This window comes from Exophiala dermatitidis, assembly GCF_000230625.1.
Source record: "Exophiala dermatitidis NIH/UT8656 unplaced genomic scaffold supercont1.3, whole genome shotgun sequence".
Taxonomy (NCBI): domain Eukaryota; kingdom Fungi; phylum Ascomycota; class Eurotiomycetes; order Chaetothyriales; family Herpotrichiellaceae; genus Exophiala; species Exophiala dermatitidis.
In genome coordinates this window covers 2,262,521-2,278,700 of record NW_008751648.1, presented here as the reverse complement: position 1 = coordinate 2,278,700, position 16,180 = coordinate 2,262,521, and the positions used below count along the sequence as shown (strand labels likewise).

Genomic DNA, 16,180 nt, shown 5'->3' with positions numbered 1-16,180 from the left:
CCATACCAATCATCCCGCTCGCTGTGGTCCTACTATAGGCTTTGGAATAGTACCAGTCGTTGGGTGCTCCCGATCGCTCTTGTTTGGCGGCCTGTCAGTTGGACAAATACATACCTACAGTGGGTACTGATAGGCACTCAGGTATCTACCTACGTCCTCTGGGCTCTTCAAGAACCTCCACGTTGCAACCAACACATAAGGAGTCCTGGTGTTGTAGACAGGGAGCGGACGTAATCCCGCCTATTGAGACAGGGGCGGATTGGAAGAACGAATAGTTTTGGTCGTGTACGAGTGAGTACCAGTAACATGCATGTAGGTTAGGCAAGGCAAGGCAGGTATCGTGCCGCATTCATTCTCTCTCTAACTCCTGACAACCACGAGTCACGATATTAGTACGCGCGTGCGTGTGCTCAATACAATACGCACTGCCGAACACACGACTGCTCCAAGAACCTCGTCCTCTAATCGAGGAACATGCCTAGGCCGATGAAATGCATGACTCCAATACAAGTGTGCCAATTAAACGCGTTCGTCCATTAGATCCCCATTTGTGTTTTGCTTCTGAGAATCTCCCTCTTCCGCGTCATCAAATCTGGAATTTCTTGTATCCTTCCACCAAGCCATCTGCCATCTTCGAAATAGCCACCCAGTCCGGAACATAATGCATAGCCTCATCGAAGGCGGGGATCACGCCAACCTGATTGGCATCGCTCCATTCACACGCGACCTTGCCATGCAGAGGGGTGATTGAATGTTTCTTCGGGCTGGCATCCATCTCTTCCTCCGAATCGTCTCCTGCAGAAGGATCATCCCATGAAACATCGACCGTCCAAGCGCGATCCCATGTTCTCGACCACAGACGGATTTCCCGACTTCCGCCGTCCGGCACAGGAATAAAGCGTTTGTCCCGCGGTGCCTGGCCCTCGACTTGGAAGGCACTAATGGGAGAATCGAAGTAGATTCTGCATGCTCTGGTGTTCTTGCCGTACAGCACAAAGCGCGCCTTATTCTCACTGTCACTGCCATTGAGACGGGTGACGTTGAAGCTCAGCCAGCCTTTGTATTGTTGCTCCGGCGGTGTTCTGGAGAATGGGTTGCCAACGTTGGGCGGGATTCCCGTCCATGAGCATTTCTCTAACCGGTCCGACAACTCAGTCTTGACGCATGCCAGCTCTTGTCCCGCACTACTGGGTAGGCTGGCAATAGCCTGTCGCAAGTAAGGCGTGACGCCTTGCAATGACACCGTGTTGTTACCGCCCTCGAGATCAACCTGTTGCTGGAAAAACAGTTTCACTCGATTCTCAGGGCTGAAGGGGAAGGCGATCAAGTTGTAAATGGTGGTCGCGACCAGGACCAAAAGGAGGAAGATCGGTATGTGCCAGGTGAATCGGTGTAGAATCGGCACCATCGGGCTGAAAAGCAATATCGTACAGGCAGCAATCATGGCGTACACCATCAACATCGAACTGCCGTCTTGGCCCGTCTGGTGTAAGGCCTCCGTCATCAGGAGCGCGAACTGGGCCACGATAATGAGGTTGATGGGCACCAGAATAATCATCTGGATGATCCACAACCAGGTCCACTGCGACTTACTCCATTCTTGCTCTTCATAACTGGTGTCTTTTTCATCTTTGACAGAAACAACAGTGCTCTGCTGATCTGACTCTGCTTGATATCCCTTGAATGTTGAGCGGCCGCGACTTCGCAGAAGACTGGATCTTTCCGTAGGCTCATCGTCTTCATCTGCGGCCTCCTCGCCATTATCTTCCTGCCCGGAAGCGGACGCTTGTGCCGGGGGCCTCGAATTACTTCGCGACCGCGATGATAGATAGTCGTCTCCAAACTTGCCGCGGCAGTAAGTGGACTTTTTCGGAAGAGAGAAAAGCTCTAGGTAGGAAAGCCACGTGGCAAGCCATACAGAGGCTGCGTAGATGAGGACGAAATATGTACCAACCAAGTGGAACTGTTCCTCAAAGACGGTGGCAACCACCAAGAGCGACCACCAGCCAGCCCACATCCAGGAGAGACCATAGGCCCGAGTGAGCGAGGAAGGGCGGCTGAAGTCGGCTGCGCGGCAAAAGAACCATGCCACAAAGACGAACGACGAAATCATCATGCTCCACACTGCCCATTCACTACTATGCGCAATGTATTGGTTTTCCTTGGCCAGGAGAAATGCAAGGGCGATTGGAGTGGCACAAGCCACCAGAAAAATCAAGGGAAACCGGAAGAATCCACGCCAACCATACAGCCGTATCTCGTCGTCATTGTCGGGCGTATGATAAGGCCGGGACGCTGACCAAAGATAGAACTTGTCCACCCGGTATAACAACGCTAGGGTAGCAAGTAGCAGTATAGGTCCAACCACCAGGAGAGTAACAGACAGGGCGAAAAAGGTGTGTGCCTTCAATACGGCAAAAGCGCGACCAAAGACGTCGAACCACAAGGCAGGGCTTCCTGGTGTGTTGCCTGGTTGCAGATTTGTCGTCAAAGAGGCGGTAGTCAAGGCCTCGGTCGTAGCGACGGCTGCAGAAAGCATGTGCCACAATGAAGCTTTGCCCGTATGTCTCGCATCGTCCTGGTCGGTGTGGTAGCGCGCCCTCGGTCCGATAAAAGCAACGTCCAATCCACGGTAGCCCAGCTTGCCGTTGAATATGACGTAGTCCGTTTGACTGCGAACGAGGCCTTTGTTGAACCCATCGGCAGAGGCAGATGATCCAAAAGGATACTTTGAATGGGCATATGCCCTCGTTACAGCATCGTCTGTACTCCTGAACAAGGCTGCTCGACCGCCAGCACCGGCACCCTCGAGGTTTAAGAATGTGCTGACCACGCGGGAGATAGGGTGTTGACCGAACACACTGGCGCCGTTCAAGAAGTCTTCTTCCCCATTGTTCAGGAGGAGTACCACTCCATTCTGTGGTTTGTTCCCAGGGGTGCTGAAATATTTGATCAGCTGCAGAATGGAAATGACGCCGACGCCATCGTCGGTTGCGCCGAAACCAGTAGAGACACTATCATAATGGGCGTTGACCAAGACGGCGTTTCTCTTGGATGGTTTTCCATTGGAATCCTCCCACCATTTCTTTGTATCATCTTCTGTGCCTGGGATGTATACGATAAGATTGCTGCCCTCGAAATAGACACTGATCCCTGCGGAAGAGACTGCCCCACCGCCTGAAGAGTACGTCAAATTCGAGGTGGTATCGTCGAAGACGTATGCCGCAGGGGTGTCGGTAGCGTCGACCGGAGCAACTGAATTGTCTTTCAAGATGGCTGTGATGCGCTCAAGCAGCCATGCATGGACTCGATCATTGCGGTGGCTGTTGTAGGGGTGGTAGGATGAGGTGAGCAGCTGCAGATCGTGCCACGCCTCTGTTAGGTTGACGCCATGGATGGGGGCTGCTGATCTGGGAGGAGATGGAACACCTGTGTGTATGACGAGGAGAGTAGCAAGCACGGCAAGGTAGACGATGCTGACGATGATGGTGACCGGCCAGCGAGTGAATGCGAAGGGATTGGACAACCTTGCCATTGCAAAGAATAAGACACCGGTGCTAAGTCATAGGGGAAAGGGAAGGAATGAGATCAGGGGGTAGACGATCCCCAGTGCGGTGCGTGGTGAGGCGGAAAGCAGGTCGATGTTGGTGTTGATCCGTCAAGATCATAAAATGGTCCCCGCATCGAGTCGATGATGGAGCTGCGCGTCGACGACGGAAGCGAGCTGCAGCCTCGAGCTGTGACTGCAGGGAAGAGCAGTGCACGTGCGAGGCTCACTATCAATTACTGCACGTCAAGAAACACCTCGCGCCGCTAAGCATGCTCCGGGGGAATTTCCGAGCCTACAGAGCATGCTGCTTTAAGGCTCCCTACGCAGGTACAGCAGTACTAGTGGTACATAAAGTCAACCCAACTCCAGCTTGTGATCACAAAGAAAGGGCAGTACTATTGTCAACGACGGTATTGCCCTTAATTTGCATCTGTCGAGCTCCATCACTAGATTGCTAACTTGCTTAGAGCGGTCGGATCAGGCCCAGAGGCTCATTCCCTGAGGCTGCAAAGGCACAGCCATTATTTGAGGAAGTCAACGTGCGTTGAGACTGGGCTCACGGCTATAGTCCTTGAGAGATCAAGAGCGAGAGCATTGATCTCTGAGCTGCTAGTAATGAGATGAATGCAGTACAAGCGGCTTCCACGCTGAATGTCAATGTCTTTCATTTCCTCTGTGCGCGTTGAAGAACGGGTGTACGGTAGCAGTAATAGTAGTTGATGGAAATGCAGCGCTTGCCTCAGGTCCTGCCACTATCTGCTTGTTTCCTACACCAACACACTGTGCACCCACTGCCGCAGACAAGGAACCCCAATTTCTCTCTGTGGCTTGAAATTTGTCTATCCCCCAACGCTGCCCCCATGGATAGGACAGGCCCAGAGTACCGCCTCCCCTTGAGCAGAACCCATTTCCTTCGCTCTCGTGGAGATACTGGCCACACCGTTACGCCCGAACGAACGTCCATCACCAAAGCACGACATACTCGTGACGCTGGCGGCCGGTCCACAACTCAAGCACCCAAGAACAGGGAGAGCATGGCCAAAGACCCGACAGCGGGCTCGATTCTTGCTGACAATTTCTATGGCAAGACCTTCCACGGTGTGATGCTTCGGCTAGATCTAACCATCCGCAGCAAGCCTTGAGCATTATCGAGAAACAGTCCACGGGCAAGTCCATCGCGATCTCGAAGACGTTCAAAAAGACTTGACAGCGGGCGTGGAAGACCTTACCAAAAAGTTTGAAGATCACTTGAGACGCCTTACTTCCATTGAGGAGCCTCTACAGAGGCCATTTGACGCAGAGATCTTGAAAGTACAGCGAAGCCCCAACCCTGAGAATGTAGGACATAGTGTGGCAGAGGAAGTTCTACTCCTCGATCGCATCGAAGAGTTTCGAAAATGCCGCGTAGAGAAGGAGGCGACGCTGTGCAAACTTTGGGAAGAGTGGGAAGACGTGCAGTTTCAGCTCATCACTTTAGCAGCAGACGTTTATGGTCAAGACTCCATTAGCTTTGCTCAAACTCGAGATGAAGATTTGAAGCCAGGCCAGAAGGAAAGGCTGCAAAAAGCGCTCAATCATGTCCATGGTGCTCATGGAAATACAGCATCCGACGAGTACGCATTGCTAGAAGAGGGTCTGAAAGGGTGTGAAGCGAATATGGCCGAAATCACCTCCAAAACGAAGAATTTAATGACAGAGCTGCAACAGGTAAGTGACTGTGTGCTTTCTGCTAGAGCCAGGGATCCTAAGTTCTGTTCACAGCAATATAATATCCAGAAGAACAAGCTCTTCAAGAGCCTTACCCTGCACATCGAAATGCTGGCCGCGCTCTGAGGGAGTCAAATCTTGGCCGATCCAGCTGGATCAAGGCGGACGTTCAGGGCCATAGTGAGTGCTCAGCCGCGGTGTCCATGGCCAATGATACACTGTGCGAGCGCCGAGTTCGTTGCGAGACAAGAGAATCTTGAAAGTGGTTCAAGATGAAGGCGGAGAAAATATGACTGCTGTTTACCAACACCTGGTCAATAACCGTGTTCAGCCGTCAACAACCGCTCCTATCAACGCCACGCTTCAGCCTTTTTCTTTCCGCAAAGCCTTCCCTCTGCGACTGTCTTTTGATTCGAACATCAACATTTGCTATGGTCTTTACTCTGTTATCCGTCGAAAGACCAAAACATGCTCTTTCGAGACGCTCCAAACATCCCTACGACACGTCATTCCTCGCAAATTCTGTTTGCCTTTCGCTGCCGCCGGTGCCAACCCACCTATGCAGGCTGATATGATCATGTACATGGAAAGGCGCGCATATTTGAGTCGGATTCCCGGGCTCCAGCCGTCGAGACCCTTGCTTACTGGCCAAGGAGTACTTGGCAACTGGCCTGCAAAGGGTACAAGCTTTGTCCCACAGGCGATCCTTCGGACTCCTTCGAGGTAACCCTCAGCCGTTGTTGATGGAGTCCACGGACCGCCATCAGTTGCTTTGGGGTTTCCTTCATGAACTACAAATGAGTCACGGTAGGTGGGTGGGCCATGTTTTGAGGATTGACCTCCTGATCTTGACTTCCATTATTTCTTGTTGTATCCTGCTGCTCGTGCCTGGAATCGATTGATTTTACATAGCAGTTACCCAAGATCTCTTTGCCTGTTTGCTCAATGGCTCCCGTCGCCGTCACTCCTGTCTCTCCCCCTTCGCCAATCCTGGATGTGACATCCAATTTGACGAAGGCTGGCGTTGAATCCATTCTATCCAAGACCATCTCAAACGAGTCACCAGCGGTTGCCGATCTTGATGCCTCGAGACTCACTTTCACTCCCAATTTGAACCCCAAGAGCGTCCCGGCCCCAAACTCGCCGGAAGTATGGAGTCAGAACTACACGACAGATCACATGTTGACAGCTCGATGGACCGAACAATCGGGTTGGGAAGCCCCTGAGATTCGGCCTTATGGCCCGCTTTCCATCATGCCCACCGCGTCGGTGTTGCACTACGCCACCGAATGTTTCGAAGGCATGAAAGCGTACAGAGGCGTTGACGGCAAGGTCCGATTGTTCCGTCCAGACCGTAACGCCCGCCGGTTCCTACAGTCAGCAACTCGAATCTCACTTCCTGGATTCCCACCGGCCGAATTTTTGAAGTTACTCAAAAAGTTTGTTGGGGTGGAAGCGCCCAAATGGATCGCTGAGCCAGGACAATTCATCTACATCCGGCCTACGATGATCGCCACCGCGCCCGCGCTGGGGGTACAAAAGCCGCGTGAAGCACTTTTGTACATTATGATGGTCATGTTCCCGCCTCTCGACGAGCCTTCTGTGAACGTTCCGTCGCCCTCGAAAGGTTTGGATATAGCAGCACCAGAGAATGAGAAGCCAGAAGCACAAAAGAAAGCAGGAATGCGACTCCTCGCCTCTCGCCACGACATGATCCGCGCCTGGCCCGGCGGCTTCGGCAACGCCAAAGTCGGAGCCAACTACGGACCTTCACTGGCTGCCCAGGGTGAAGCCCGCTCGCGCGGCTACGACCAGATCCTGTGGTTGTTTGGCGAAGAATGTTTCGTCACCGAAGCCGGTGGGAGTAATTTCTTTGTGCTGATGAAAGCGCCCAACGACGGGCGTCTACAACTTGTGACGGCTCCGCTGGGCGACGGCGTCATCTTGGAAGGCGTCACGCGTGCAAGCGTGCTGGATCTCGTCCGCCAGACTAGACCGGACATTGAGGTCGTCGAGCGCAAGTTCACCATGCATGACCTCCTGGAGGCGGATCGCGAGGGCAGATTGTTGGAGGCATTTGGTGCGGGCACAGCGTTTTTCATTGCTCCCTGCTCGGATATCCATTTCAGAGGCGTCGATCTCGTTTTGCCTTTGGGAAAAGGGGTCGAGGCGGAGTTTGCTTTGGGGATTAAGAATGCTTTGAAGGATATCATGTATGGTAGAGTGAGTCATGAGTGGGGGGTGGTTGTCGAGGAAGAAGAGGGGATGAGAGGTTAAGGGTGGTGTACTACTGTACATATATGCTTCGACGTGAGGAATGGATATATGTATGGATTGAGACGCTTATGGAAATGCAGCGGGAAAAGGAAATGATGGTTCGGATGAAAGTACCTATACAGTCATATCAAGCATCAAATCGTCTTTTTGTACATTCGGCAGTCCTGTTCTAAGACCGCCCTTTCTGGTACATTCGGTTTCACAATGATATGGCTCAGAGAGATCTTGACAGACCCTGTAGTGTATGCTGTGACTCTCTCTCCAGGGCCCCTTTCAGTTGCGCCGTCGAACCTGAACGGGCAACGCTGAGCCCAATTCTTTCTTGCCTCGTCAATTTTTACTTTACTACAACCGTTCCGAATCGGTAGGTCACGGTAGCAGTGTGTGACATTGAAATAGTATGACACTTGGACATCTTTCACTTCCACGTTCACGAACTCTCGCCCTTTGCATCCTTCGATCTTCCGCCGGTACTTTGCTCCGTAGTTGCGCGGACCTCCTCGGCCTTTTGGCCCTCTACATCTTGAGTTGCGGGTTCGGCGTCTCCTGCTTCTTCTCCTTCCTCTTCGACCAAGACTTTCTTCTCGGACAACAATTTCGCCAGACTGCCGTCCTTGTGCATGTTGATGAGGATGTCGCAGCCGCCAACGAACTCGCCGTCGACGTAGAGTTGTGGAATCGTGGGCCAGTCGGAGTATTCTTTGATTCCTGCAGTCCATGGTGTTAGTAGAATGTAAGGCGGGTTGGATCATAGATTTTGTGTATTGTTTGTGTGCCCACGTACCACTTCTCAGCTCTTCATCCTCTAGAACATTAAAGGCCGTAAACTTCCTCGGGTCGACTCCCTGCAGACCCAAAATCTGGATCGATGTCCGACTGAATCCACACTGTGGTGTCTCGGGCGTGCCTTTCATGAACAGCACGACGGGCGCCGAGGCCACGGCTCGGTCTATCGCATGGCGCACTTCATCGGATAGCAGTCTCGTCTGTGATAGAGATGCGCCGATCCGAGGCAGGAGTGTGTATGAGGTCGAGGTTGGGCGGAGGGCGGCGAGGGCTCCGCGGAAGGCCTGGTGGGAGCATTGTCAGCCGGTGTGTTTGAGAGTGTCTCCGAGAGACTTACAGGAGCCCGTAGTGTCCTTTGGAACATGTCTGAGTATTAGGATCAAAGGAGACCACTGAAAACTGAGCGAGGGAAGTGGGAGTCGGATGCGAGTGGTTATAGTGGTGTGTGAGTGTAGTCGATGATGATCTTTACACAGAATCGGTGGCGGAGATGCAATAATGGAATGCCAGTGGCAGCAAAATAATCCGCCGAGATGATGTCAAAATGTTGACAAATTGCCGTTCGCTGTTTCGCTTTCGCCTTTCGGCTTACACATGAAGATACGAGGTATATACATACTTCCCCACGTACGGACTCAAGCCAGCGATTTGTAAGTACATGTACTAGTATATGGCTTACTGTCCCTTCGTGTCCTTTCTCAATGCGTGATGGAGGTGACTCCATAGTTTCAAGAGACACCTCTCGGACTGTGACAAGCAAGACGTGAACGACTTGGGTTCTTCGCACCACAAAGACAGCAACCGAACACTATGGCCTCGACACAGAGATTCTCCGCCGCCGCGCACGCAAACGACGGGAAACATCACATCCTCCTCGCAGCCAGCGGGTCTGTGGCGACGATCAAAATCCCCCAGATCGCGGCTGCATTGTCCCGGCACGAGAACGTTTCGATTCGCATTGTCCTGACTCGTTCGGCGGAAGAGTTCCTCCAGGGCCAATCGGCCGAGCAGCCTCCTCTCCAGACTTTGTTGGATCTACCACATGTTGACGGGATACATCACGATGATGAGGAATGGTCTAAGCCCTGGGTCCGCGGGGACAAGATCCTACATATCGAGCTGAGGCGGTGGGCGCATGTATTGCTTGTGGCGCCCATGTCGGCCAACTCGCTGGCCAAAATGGTCAACGGGCTCAGTGATGGGTTACTACTCAGCGTCATCAGGGCGTGGGATACGACTGGGCTTGTGGACATGCAGAAGAAAAGGATCTTCGTGGCCCCGGCCATGAATACCGCCATGTGGAGGCATCCCATAACCAAGAGACAGATCAAAGTTCTCGAACAGGACTGGGGGTCCGGAGACGAAGGATGGGTCACGGTTCTAAGGCCTATGGAGAAAGAGCTGGCTTGTGGCGACGTAGGTGATGGTGCTATGATGGATTGGAAATTGATTGTTGAATATATTGAGAGTTATTTGGAGCTTCGGACTCCTGCACAAAACACAACCTGAAAGAGAACAAATGGTCCAGCGATTGCCGTTCAGTTCTACATCCCTTGGAGAGCGCCGCGGATGCGTATTATAATGGTACACAGGGGGTCAGACCTGCTATTCGTCCTTGTTAGAACGACGGTAGAGATAGTCACCCAGCAGGCCGAGAGAGATGGTTCCTCCAGTCAGCCAGGCGCCGTTCCTGAACCACCACCAACAATCCTTGACGTCTTTGAGGTTCACCCGCCGGATCATGGTGCCCAACGTCAATACCGCGCCCCCGCAACTCCCAACGAAGAAGATGGGACCGGCACCAGCGAAATATCCTGCCGTCGCGAGCAGCCCTACCTGGACCGCCGAAAAGACGGAGAGCGCAGTCTTTGCGTTGTGCTCGTGTGCTTGCGCGATGGATTTGATGCCTACTTTGGCGTCGTCCTTGATGTCCATGTACGCATATATCATATCGTACACCAGCGTCCAAGCCACGCAGCTGGAATACAGCGCGGTAGCGGCCGCCAGTGCCGAAGGGTCGGACAAGAGATCTATTCCTAGTGCGGGAAAACCCATGATGGCACCCCAGGAGAAAGTCAACCCGAGGACGAACTGCGGATAGTGCGTCACTCGTTTCGCCAGAGGGTATGTGGTGACCAGCAGCAGACTGGGCACGCCATAGTATAAACATGGCAGGGGAAATTGTAGTAAAATAGCCAACCCGGCAACCAACTGGGCGCCCAGATAAATCACTGCATTCTGGACAGATACGGCTTTCCGGGCAATCGGTCGTAGACGTGTCCGTTCAACGAAAGGATCTAGGTTGCGGTCCCATAGGTCGTTAATAGTGCAGCCGGCTCCGCGCATGATCAGGGCGCCGGCGAAGAATAGAGTTGTTGTAGATACCACTTCGAGCGGTGTCGCCATTGGTACTGCCATTGGCGCGGCTAGTAGTGTCGAGAACATGCATGGGAAGAACAAATAGTATGTGCCGGCAGGTTTATCCAGGCGGATTAGCTCAGCGTAGGGGATCCATGAAGAAGGCAGCCGTGAGATGATGCCGGTGGTGGGAGGCTTGTACACGGCAGGTAGATCCTGCTGTGATTGAGTCGACGTTAACGTTGCTGTAGCTGTTGATGATGTTGCTAGATACCGCGCTGACGCTGGAAGATATGTGTTCGCTTGAAGAGCGCGTTGAGGAGGCTGACATGACCGGGTATATTTCGACGTATGATTGGTCATCCGCCTCCATTGTATCGTTTTGGGGCTTTTGGAACATGAGATGTAGTCACTGACATGACGATATCTGCTCCATAGAGCTCTTGAGTTGTAATTCATCTTCATGGATCGGAGAGGTGTGCACCCAACTCGGGTGTGGCTGTAATCGGCAAGGCTGAGGTGGTCAGGAGTTGTTAGGGAACTTGTAGCCTCACAGCTTGTGCATTGCGGCGACTTGATTCAACGCCCGATGCACAACTTCGAGTCTTTGTCTTTTATTGCACTTTTTGGTATATTAGCTGTACCAGCTGGCCTGGCAGTGAAGCATCATACATAAGAGATACTGTATGTACATTCAAACCGATTCAATTCCCCGTCAAACATTTTCCGCCAACCCCGAGATTTCCACTCTGGGACTAGACTGGCTCGGCTCCGCTCAAGTCGAGATCGCGTCGCGAAACTGCATTTCACTTTCACTTGCGATCTTTGCGCCTTTACTTGAGTCTCCAGTCTCCGCCACGTCTGTTGTATTCACCACGACCGACGCCCGCTCAGCCTTCTCCGTAGTCTCCGCTCCTCCTTCCACATCAACTTGCGAAGGTGTCGCAGCTCTCCCGCAATTCCTTCCAAAGCACTCGTCCGCACTCGCCTGTAACCCGCCATTACCTTACCAAGGATGAGACACTTCTCAAGGACACATCTAAGAAAGAGGATTTCGTGCGACGACTGAGGAGAGAGCAGGGCTGCTGTGATCGTCCATCATGCCGTCAGCGCGCCCTCGCGCGGCCTTTGAGCCGATTTCGCCCGATTTCGATCTGAAAGCGCTTGTCGAATCGACGCCGAACTTCGAATGGGTGGTGCGCATACACTGCGACATGATAGATCATCAAGGCTTGGAGAATTTTGAGAAGTTGGTCTTGATTCATGTCATTCTCGGTGGGAAGCCGCTCGTGATTGAAGGCTACGAATCCCGTCTGGATCGCTGGACTTTTGCGCTTCAATGGTTGCGGGACAATTGTGGGACAAAAGGTAGGAAGGCAGGCTCTTGGATCTTAAAGGCTTTCACTGATGATGAATGTAGTCGAACATGCGCGAGATCTTACGAAGAAGACCAACGTACCTCTGTCCATCGCTCACTACTTGAACAATATGGCCCTCCTCACAAATCAGTGGACGCCCCAGAACTACAAAGATCCTAATCGTCAGAGAATGTACTTGAAAGACATTGATTGTCCGCAATTATGGCACGACAAACTTTCGGAAATTATCCCCCCGGCCCTGTTCTATCTCAATGAGTCTACGGGAGATATTGGCGGGTTTGGTGCCGTAGAAGAAAACGATCCGATCCGGCCGGGCATGAGGAAGGGTAGGGGAATCGCCAAAGCGGGTGACTTGATGAGCAGTTTACCAAAGGAGATGCGCGCCGAGAACTTGATGTGCTATATCGGCCATGAGGGAACGTATACCCCTGCACATCGTGAAATGTGTGCCAGCCTGGGTCAGAACATCATGGTGGAAGCCTCCACTGGAAAAGTGGAGGACGGAAAACCAACGAAGCCCGGGTCCTCGATTTGGTTCATGACAGAAAGCAAAGAAAGGGAAGTCGTTTCCGAATACTGGCTCTCTCGGCTGGGCCATGACATCGAACTCGAGAACCATTTCGCCCAGATCAATGCGTGGAAGAACGCGCCATTCAAGACATATGTCGTTGAACAAAAGCCTGGTGATTTCATCCTCATCCCGCCGCTCGCCCCACATCAGGTCTGGAATCGAGGCACTAGAACGATGAAGGTGGCCTGGAACCGGACCACTGTGGAAACACTCGAGTTGGCGTTACATGAAGCACTACCTCGGGCAAGATTGGTTTGTCGCGACGAACAGTACAAGAACAAAGCCATCGTCTACTACACGATGCAGAAATACTCCAAACTTCTCAAGTTGGCCGAGAAGTTCAGACAGAGAGCCGCAAGATCGGAGCGCAAGCCGCAGAGTGACACGAAAGTTCGCCAATTGGAAAAGGATTTCCGGAGATTGCACCATCTGTTCACGGAGATCTTGGTTTCTGAAAGCTTCCTGCCTGATCGTCCGGAGAAGGATGTGGAGAAGTTGACTTATGACAGCAACATTACCTGTTCGTATTGTCGATGCAACATCTTTAACAGGTTTCTCACTTGCCCAAACTGCGTGGAGACCTTGCCCAATGGTGAGGAAGATACCTACGATGTCTGTTTGGAATGTTATGCCATGGGCCGAAGCTGCGCATGCATCTCCCACTTGAGATGGGTTGAACAATGGTCATGGAGCGATCTGGTCCAGAAGCATGAACAATGGCGCCATCAGATCCTCCAGTACGAGGGCAAAGTGACTGAGCGGTCACCTGTGTCACTCAAAACAGAGCTCAACCGACTGGGTAAGCGGCGAACACTTGCACAAATTTGTCAGCTGGAGCTGACACGTCGGCCGTTCCACGATATTCATAATCCTCAGCCGCCTGTTCAAGAAGAAAAACGCTATGAAACTTTTGTCGATGCAAAGGGACAGACACGCAAACGGGTAACGAGATCCGAGAAGTTTGAACGGGAGCATGCGCGATGCCACATCGATTTCCATTTCGAACCCAAATGGAAACAGGCCACATGCACCAACTGCGGCAAGAATTACTGCTATGGCACTCTGTTCCGGGCATATGACATGATGCCACAAGATATCCTGGCCGACCCGGAGTGGCAATGCCCAAGCTGTCGGAACATCTGTGGGTGTCGGCCTTGCCGCTCGAGGCTAGGTGACGCGTACAAGCCATACACCCCATCCTCGACTTTCGTCGGTCACAATACCAAGGCAGTGGCTGATCCTCGATCCGTGGAGAGCTTGGTCGACTTCAGTTATTCTAATCTGGGATGGATCCAAAAGGCTGGCGATGATAATGGGGCCGATACTCGCCGCCTGAACCAACGCAGGAAGGAGGCCGCTGCTGCAAAAGACAGTAATCTCGAATTGGGCGATGATTATGTCGATGGCGAAACGGAGAGAGACGACGGAATAGAAGATGGTATTCTTCGCTTGGCTGAACACGAGGGCATCCCCATTGACCCAGCCTTGGGCGACATGTCGCTCATGACTAACGGTTCCGCCGCTGATGAGGATGATGATGATGAATTTGACGAAAACCCAGAAGGAGCAAAGATACCAGAGGACCTGGTCATGGTAAATACTCTGGAGCCGCAGTTTGTGGTGCCAGCGGGTGGTGTCCTTCGAGACCAGGCCCACGCATACGACCCGACCGAAGCCATTACATACGATTATCCCGATCCCGAGAGCGACCGGGCTATCGTCCCTGCCGTCGAAGAAGAGGCTCCTCTGCCGTCGGGTTACGCTCCTGCTGTTCAAGGTGATGCAGGAGAGATAGAAATGGTGGAAAGAAAGCGAAAGCGCACCAAAGTCGATGAAGGAGATCGTCCTTACGGGTACAAGAAAGCAAAACCCAAGAAGCAACAAAAGTCGCTTATTGTCAAATTACCCGTCAATCCAGAGAAACTTGCAGAGATGGAGAAGATGGCCAGTATAGCGCGGCAGGCTCTGAATGGAGTGGATGCGCCGGCGCCGGTCATCGGCTCTGACCTTCAAGCTCTCAACATGGCCGAAGGAAATCCTCAGGGGGCGCCTAAGAGAAGCCGTACCGTTGAGGAGGATGTTGTGGACCAGGATGAAGATGACGACTTTACCCCAGGACGTTATCGTGACCGCCGCAGACTAGGAGCGGACGGTGCTCCGCGACCGCCTCCCGATGCCGAAATTACCAGACGACAAACTCGGTTGCAAAATGTGCATTACGAAGAACCTTCGGAAGAGGAGTTTGATGAAGTTGTTGAACCTGAGCAACCAGCGCAGAAGAAGCAAGTTGAGAAGCAGCAGGTTGTTCGTTTGGTTGATGTGGAAATGGACACTGATGACGCAGAGGGCGAGTCGGACTTTATCAACGAAACAGAGAACAATGTTTCAGCATCTAGTCCACCCGTCGAGATTGGCCCGGATCCAGCACTGGAAATAACACAGGCAGCACCTACCGCCAGTTTGACTGTTACACAGAAGCCTGCCCCTACGACACGAGATTCCGCAAGCGAGAAGGGCCCGAAAAGGCCTGCATCACCCTCCTCGGAATCTCCACCCCCGCGGAAGACTCAGCCTGCGAAACCTCCCCAAGTTACTACCTCAGATCCGAAGTCGCTTTCTGAGGCTCAGGCGAACCGCAAGGCAAAAATGGCAGCCATCGAATGGATGGAAAATGGCAGTGATGATCTGGACGATGCATGGTCTCAGGACTCATTCTTAGATGATGACGGTGCACCTGCTCGGCAATCTTCTTCTCCTCCGCCAGCTCCCAAGGCAGCCCCAGCATCAACATCTGCTTCGAAGCCTGTCATTTCGGTCACCATTCAGAAGCAGCACAACGGTCCTCAGTCAACTCCCGATTCGACCCGAGTAACCCCGAAGGTACCGCTACCGGTCAAGGTGTCGGCCGATGCTTGGGTCGATAGCGATTCAGACGACGAACCGCCGCCAAGAAGGGCACCGGCACCGGCTCCGCATCAGAGTAACGGTCACGGCCAGAGCTGGGCGGCTGTCAATGGCGGAAGTGCTAGTGTCGGCCGTGGTGCTGGACGAGGTAGAGGCAAGGGTATGGGGTAGGGGTAGGGGTAGGGGGCCTGGCAGACCGCCGAAGTACGCTTACTGGGGTGGCATTTGATGTTGGCATTCAGTCCTGGGTTGAACAGTGGTAACACTATTCATTTGCTGTTGTGCATGGGCGCTGGACTATGAAGGTTGTATGTTTTCACAGTTGAAAGGAATGAGAAGCTCCAGAGAGCTGCTCATAGTTGGGACGACTATACCCACGTCGGCGAGTACTATTGTGTAAGGAACGTACTGCACTGCGATCGTCTACAAAGCATGAGCTTCACCGTTTTGCTGCTCTTCGCCGAATGAAGAATCATATTTCGGGTTGCGGACCTGTGCCCATTCCCTTCGAACAAGCATTTCTCTTCAAACAGGTATTTTCTGGCAGTACTAGTAGGTAGCTACCGCGCCAACCTGCAGCCTGTTGACAATACAAGGCTCTGGGTTGCAAGGCTGCAGTGCATGATGACAAGGCTACGGAATTAATTG

General features: G+C 52.7%; 7 protein-coding genes across 7 annotated transcripts; 4 read left to right on the top strand and 3 right to left on the bottom strand.

The window, feature by feature from the left end:
- Nucleotides 1-184: 184 nt before the first annotated feature.
- HMPREF1120_03813 (F-box and leucine-rich repeat protein GRR1) lies at nt 185-3,742 on the bottom strand. Its single transcript, XM_009157901.1, has one exon. It carries the CDS (start codon nt 3,533-3,535, stop codon nt 587-589), a length of 2,949 nt encoding a protein of 982 aa, XP_009156149.1. The 5' UTR covers nt 3,536-3,742; the 3' UTR covers nt 185-586.
- Nucleotides 3,743-4,410: 668 nt separating this feature from the next.
- HMPREF1120_03812 (uncharacterized protein) lies at nt 4,411-5,383 on the top strand (the record flags this gene model as incomplete). Its single annotated transcript, XM_009157900.1, has 3 exons — nt 4,411-4,648; nt 4,683-5,257; nt 5,312-5,383. The coding sequence occupies 3 exons, from the start codon at nt 4,411-4,413 to the stop codon at nt 5,381-5,383; spliced, it is 885 nt and encodes a 294-aa protein (XP_009156148.1).
- Nucleotides 5,384-6,202: 819 nt separating this feature from the next.
- HMPREF1120_03811 (branched-chain amino acid aminotransferase) lies at nt 6,203-7,534 on the top strand (the record flags this gene model as incomplete). Its single annotated transcript, XM_009157899.1, has 1 exon — nt 6,203-7,534. One exon carries the CDS (start codon nt 6,203-6,205, stop codon nt 7,532-7,534), a length of 1,332 nt encoding a protein of 443 aa, XP_009156147.1.
- Nucleotides 7,535-7,615: 81 nt separating this feature from the next.
- On the bottom strand, nt 7,616-8,876 carry HMPREF1120_03810 (monothiol glutaredoxin). The gene is made up of 3 exons (XM_009157898.1): nt 8,658-8,876; nt 8,319-8,604; nt 7,616-8,242 (listed from the first exon to the last, which is right to left on the bottom strand). Exons 1-3 carry the CDS (start codon nt 8,682-8,684, stop codon nt 7,965-7,967), a joined length of 591 nt encoding a protein of 196 aa, XP_009156146.1. The 5' UTR covers nt 8,685-8,876; the 3' UTR covers nt 7,616-7,964.
- HMPREF1120_03809 (phosphopantothenoylcysteine decarboxylase) lies at nt 8,793-10,807 on the top strand. The gene has a single exon (XM_009157897.1). It carries the CDS (start codon nt 9,131-9,133, stop codon nt 9,827-9,829), a length of 699 nt encoding a protein of 232 aa, XP_009156145.1. The 5' UTR covers nt 8,793-9,130; the 3' UTR covers nt 9,830-10,807.
- HMPREF1120_03808 (4-hydroxybenzoate hexaprenyltransferase) lies at nt 9,683-11,391 on the bottom strand. Its single transcript, XM_009157896.1, has one exon. It carries the CDS (start codon nt 11,141-11,143, stop codon nt 9,926-9,928), a length of 1,218 nt encoding a protein of 405 aa, XP_009156144.1. The 5' UTR covers nt 11,144-11,391; the 3' UTR covers nt 9,683-9,925.
- Nucleotides 11,392-11,504: 113 nt separating this feature from the next.
- Nucleotides 11,505-16,164, top strand: HMPREF1120_03807 (uncharacterized protein). Its single transcript, XM_009157895.1, has 2 exons — nt 11,505-12,046; nt 12,099-16,164. Exons 1-2 carry the CDS (start codon nt 11,779-11,781, stop codon nt 15,701-15,703), a joined length of 3,873 nt encoding a protein of 1,290 aa, XP_009156143.1. The 5' UTR covers nt 11,505-11,778; the 3' UTR covers nt 15,704-16,164.
- The last annotated feature ends 16 nt before the right edge of the window (nt 16,165-16,180 follow it).

Excerpts from the sequence above, each read along its gene's own strand:
- HMPREF1120_03808 (XM_009157896.1), bottom strand. The coding sequence starts at position 11,143 with ATGAAGATGAATTACAACTCAAGAGCTCTATGGAGCAGATATCGTCAT.
- HMPREF1120_03809 (XM_009157897.1), top strand. The coding sequence starts at position 9,131 with ATGGCCTCGACACAGAGATTCTCCGCCGCCGCGCACGCAAACGACGGG.
- HMPREF1120_03807 (XM_009157895.1), top strand. The coding sequence starts at position 11,779 with ATGCCGTCAGCGCGCCCTCGCGCGGCCTTTGAGCCGATTTCGCCCGAT. Across the intron at positions 12,047-12,098 it reads GGACAATTGTGGGACAAAAG|TCGAACATGCGCGAGATCTT; the intron begins GTAGGAAGGCAG and ends TGATGAATGTAG.
- HMPREF1120_03813 (XM_009157901.1), bottom strand. The coding sequence starts at position 3,535 with ATGGCAAGGTTGTCCAATCCCTTCGCATTCACTCGCTGGCCGGTCACC.
- HMPREF1120_03810 (XM_009157898.1), bottom strand. The coding sequence starts at position 8,684 with ATGTTCCAAAGGACACTACGGGCTCCT. Across the intron at positions 8,605-8,657 it reads AAAGGACACTACGGGCTCCT|GCCTTCCGCGGAGCCCTCGC; the intron begins GTAAGTCTCTCG and ends TGCTCCCACCAG. Across the intron at positions 8,243-8,318 it reads GGATGAAGAGCTGAGAAGTG|GAATCAAAGAATACTCCGAC; the intron begins GTACGTGGGCAC and ends CATGGACTGCAG.